Source organism: Carlito syrichta, unplaced genomic scaffold (genome assembly GCF_000164805.1).
Source record: "Carlito syrichta isolate Samal-C Ts95f unplaced genomic scaffold, Tarsius_syrichta-2.0.1 Scaffold315826, whole genome shotgun sequence".
Taxonomy (NCBI): domain Eukaryota; kingdom Metazoa; phylum Chordata; class Mammalia; order Primates; family Tarsiidae; genus Carlito; species Carlito syrichta.
Window position 1 is genome coordinate 579193 of NW_007259922.1, and position 4025 is coordinate 583217.

Below are 4025 nucleotides of genomic sequence, written 5' to 3' on the forward strand. Positions count from 1 at the left end.
CCCGGCCGCCGCCGATATAGGCGCGGCCACGGACAGCATCGCTTTCAGTCGGCTCCCAGCGCGGCGGACTTCGGTAGTCCGGTTTGAGGCTGGGGAGACGTTACACGTAGTGGCCACTTGCTGAGGGACGCTCAGCGGGTTCCCTCTGAAAGGTTCCAGGATTCGAGCATTCAGGGCTTTTTTTTTAGATGCAGGGCTCATCTACTCTTCCCAGAAAGATTCATTGAGCACCTCCTATGCGCACGACCTGCTGTAGGCGCTGGGGATTAAGCAGTAAAAAAAAAAAAAAAATCTCCTTTATTTATGACTTCTGCCTCCTACTGGTGTTTGGTTTTCTTGCACCATTCAAGTTACCTGCCAACTGCCTTAACCCCCTCCTCTCCACTCCAGGAAACTAGCTGTCCTGAGAAGGAGAGGAAGGAGGGGACAGGTGATTGACAACTTTCTTTAAGATACCGAGGAAGATTCTTCCAGCTCGCTTGTAATCCACTCCAAGCTTGTAAAGACTTTTGACTTTACTGTTTTCTAATGCCTGACTGACCCTGATTTTACCTAGTTGGACATTTTCCCTTGTTCTTTCTTCTTGCTTTTTTGTTTTTGTTTTTGTTTTGAGAAAGTAGGATTTATTGAGAAATTCCCACAATGGGAGGGGAGCCGAAGGGGTTGCCTTTCTTGGTTTAAAAAATTGGCTGTATGGTTGTAACCACCTTCCCTCTTGTCTCCCATCTTTGTATGTATTGAATGCCTCTTAAAATGCAGGACATGCCAACCGGGGCAATTTGGTGAGACCTCATCTCTACAAAAACAAATCAAAAAATTAGCCGGGCGTGGTGGCTCCTGCCTGTAGTTCCAGCTACTTGGAAGGCTGAGGCTGAAGGATCACCTGAGGTCGAGGCTGCGGTGGCCGTGAGCGTGCTATCCAGCCTGGGCGACAGAGTGAGACTCCAACTCAAATAAATAATTAAATAAATAAATGAAAATAAATAAAATGCAGGACATGTGCTAGTAGTGCTGCAGGGCATAATCCCACTTGCATAAGAAGGTGGTTGGGTGTATTGCCACTTTAAAGGGAGGGGGTAAAGAGTCCCCTTAGTTTGTATAGAATTGTAGAGTGGTGTGCACAATCTCAAGTGATACTTTTAACAGCCCTTTGAGTTAAGCAGTGCTGATATTATCCTCATTTTACAGATAGGGAAATTTTACCGCAGAGTATGCTCTGTGTAATCCTTGCTGAAATTGAGGAATGTGTTAGGTTCTGTGTACTACAGAAGCAATGAACAAAACACAGAGTGGAGCCGGGCTCGGTGGCTCAGCCTGTAATCCCGTGCCTTGGGGAGACTGAGGTGAGTGGATTGCCTGAGCCCGCGGGTTTGAGACCCACCTGAGCAACTTGGTGAGACCGCATCTCTACAATAAATAAAAAATCAGCCGGGCGTGGTAGCCGACGCCTGTAGTTCCAGCTACTTGGAAGGCTGAGGCAGAAGGATTGCCGGAGCCCAGCAGCTCGAGGCTGCGGTGGCCGGGAGTGGCCACTACACTCTAGTCTGGGCGACAGAGTGAGACTCCAACTCAAAAAAAACAACAAAAAAAAACCACAGAGTGGAAATGTTTTTGAATTACTACCTTTTATGCAATGCATGAATGTTATTTTAGCAATATTTCTAAAGGTATGTGGAGAGCAAAATGCAGAGAACTGGGCTTTTAAGGATGAGTAGGAGTTGGGAGATGGAGGGCAATCTAGTGGGAGAGAATATATATATGCTAGGTTGTACACCTTGAATTTGGAAAGCCAATCTGTCCTCCTTTTCTGGTAATCCTAGTTCTTGTAGCTGATAAGTCAACCCACCGAGGGCTCAAAGGATACTCATCTCTTTCTTAAAGATGTGCATATTTCTAAGATGTCCTTCTTCAGAGGATTCTCTCCAAGATCCCTGTTTTGATCTGAATTATTTTAATTTGCAGGATCCCAAGATGGCTGGGCGAAAACTTGCTCTAAAAGCCATTGACTGGGTGGCTTTTGGGGAGATCATACCCCGAAATCAAAAGGCAATTGCTAATTCCCTGAAATCCTGGAATGAGACGCTCACTTCCAGGTCAGTATGATCCTGAGAGGAAGCCCTATACTTATCACTGAATCTAGAAACAAAACAGTGTTGTGGGATTACATATGAATTCCTGATGATCTTCTCACAACATAGAAAGAAAGTCTTGTATTTTCATGATGACCCTATAAGAGAAAAAAGTATGATGACACTCCGGGAATAAGAAATGGGCAATTACAGTGTGAATTTCCTGTTGCTTATGGGAAATCCTGGCTTTTGCTTTTCCATATGAACAGGTTGGCTGCTTTGCCTGAGAATCCACCAGCTATTGACTGGGCTTACTACAAGGCCAATGTGGCCAAGGCAGGCTTGGTTGATGACTTTGAGAAGAAGGTGAGACTTCAGACTACTAAAGCAGTGAGCTTATAATGTGACTTGTGGGTGGGAAGCAGGAAGATAGATCATTAAAGGTGCAGGATGACAGCCAAATCTGTAAGGAAACCTAGGAAAGATGGGTGTGTGTCCAAAGGCCTTGCAGCGATGGATACAAATGGTAAATAGCTGCCATGAATTTGGGAATGTTCATTCAGCAGTACAGTATAACCTTAAATCTGGGAGCCAGAGGGCTGTCAAGTTACATGTTTCCTGAGTTCCTTTTTAACCTCCTGTTTCCCTTTGGAACATACTAACACCTTTTCTGCCCTTTTCCTTTTTCCTGCTTTCTTTGCTCTTTTTTTGCTGTCCCTTATAGCTTTAATTTCTCATCCATCCGTCCTCCTTTGACGCTTAGACATTAAGAGCCAATATCCAGAGTTATTTGCATTTTTCATTTGAAGATGCTTACAGAGGCCCTACTCTGTGCCAGGCACAGTATTAAGTGCTGAGGCTGTAACACTAAGTGGTCTTCGTCTCCATCATGTAGACCTTACTTCGGCCAGTCAGCCCTCTAGGCTTTCATGCAGAGAGAAATCAGAACTTCTTTAGAGTCTGAGGTGGCAAGAGGCCATTTTCCTAGTCAACAAGTCCAGCTGTCCTTTTCACATGAAGGACATAAAGCGCATCGTGATAAAAGATCGTCTGAGGTCCTCAGTTAGTTGGTGGCAAGGCTGAGAAGGCCCTTGAGGTCCTCTTCTAATATTATTTTCACTCCGACACTTGAGATGTTTACAGGTTTCCTCTTGGGGCAGATAATGTATTTTAATATAATCTATACGGATTAGCAGCTTTGAGCCCTTGGTCTCCTGGGTATATTGGTGATAACTCACTGTCCCTGTGTTTGTAGTTTAATGCCCTGAAGGTTCCTGTGCCAGAGGATAAATATACTGCCCAAGTGGACACTGAAGAAAAAGAAGATGTAAGTAGTTGAGACTGTAATTTCTAAAATTATCTTAAACAGAAATCCAGTTCTGTATTTTGTAGCAGCTAGGTTAAGGTAGAGGGAATTAAACTGGAAATTAAGGAGAACAAATGCAACAACATGGATAAATCTCAAAATAATTATGCTGAGTGAAAGAACCCAGCAAGAGCCGGGCTCAGTGGCTCAGCCTGTAATCCCGCGCCTTTGGGAGGCTGAGGTGGGTGGATTGCCTAAGCCTGCAGGTTCGAGACCCGCCTGGGCAGTGAGACCTCCTCTCTACAATACATCAAAAAAAATCAGCCAGGCGTGGTAGCGCATGCCTGTAGCTCCAGCTACTGGAAGGCTGAGGCGGAAGGATCCGGAGCCTAGCAGGTCGAGGCTGCGGTGACCGGGAGTGGCCACTGCACTCCAGTCTGGGCAACAGAGTGAGACGCCAACTCAAAAAAAAAGAACCTAGCAAGGAAAAATACATAAATATGATTCAATTTTTATAAAATTCTAGAAAATGCAACTAATCTATAGTGACAGAAGGTACATCATTGGTTGCCTGGGGATGTTTTTTATTTTTTGAGTTGGAGTCTTACTCCGTTGCCCAGACTGGAGTGCAGTGGCCACTCCCGGGCACC

General features: G+C 45.1%; 1 protein-coding gene across 2 annotated transcripts in view; it reads left to right on the plus strand.

The window, feature by feature from the left end:
* The window catches only part of ATP5H (ATP synthase, H+ transporting, mitochondrial Fo complex subunit D), a 7184-nt gene that overhangs the window by 435 nt on the left and 2724 nt on the right, over nt 1-4025 (plus strand). Inside the window, exons 2-4 of one of the 2 annotated variants that reach the window (XM_008073331.2) lie at nt 1963-2093; nt 2339-2435; nt 3325-3396. In XM_008073331.2, coding sequence (XP_008071522.1) covers nt 1972-2093; nt 2339-2435; nt 3325-3396 — 291 coding nt within the window. In that variant the 5' untranslated portion in view covers nt 1963-1971. The remainder of the gene's footprint in view (nt 1-1962; nt 2094-2338; nt 2436-3324; nt 3397-4025) is intronic. The other variant, XM_021706611.1, reaches the window with a different exon arrangement.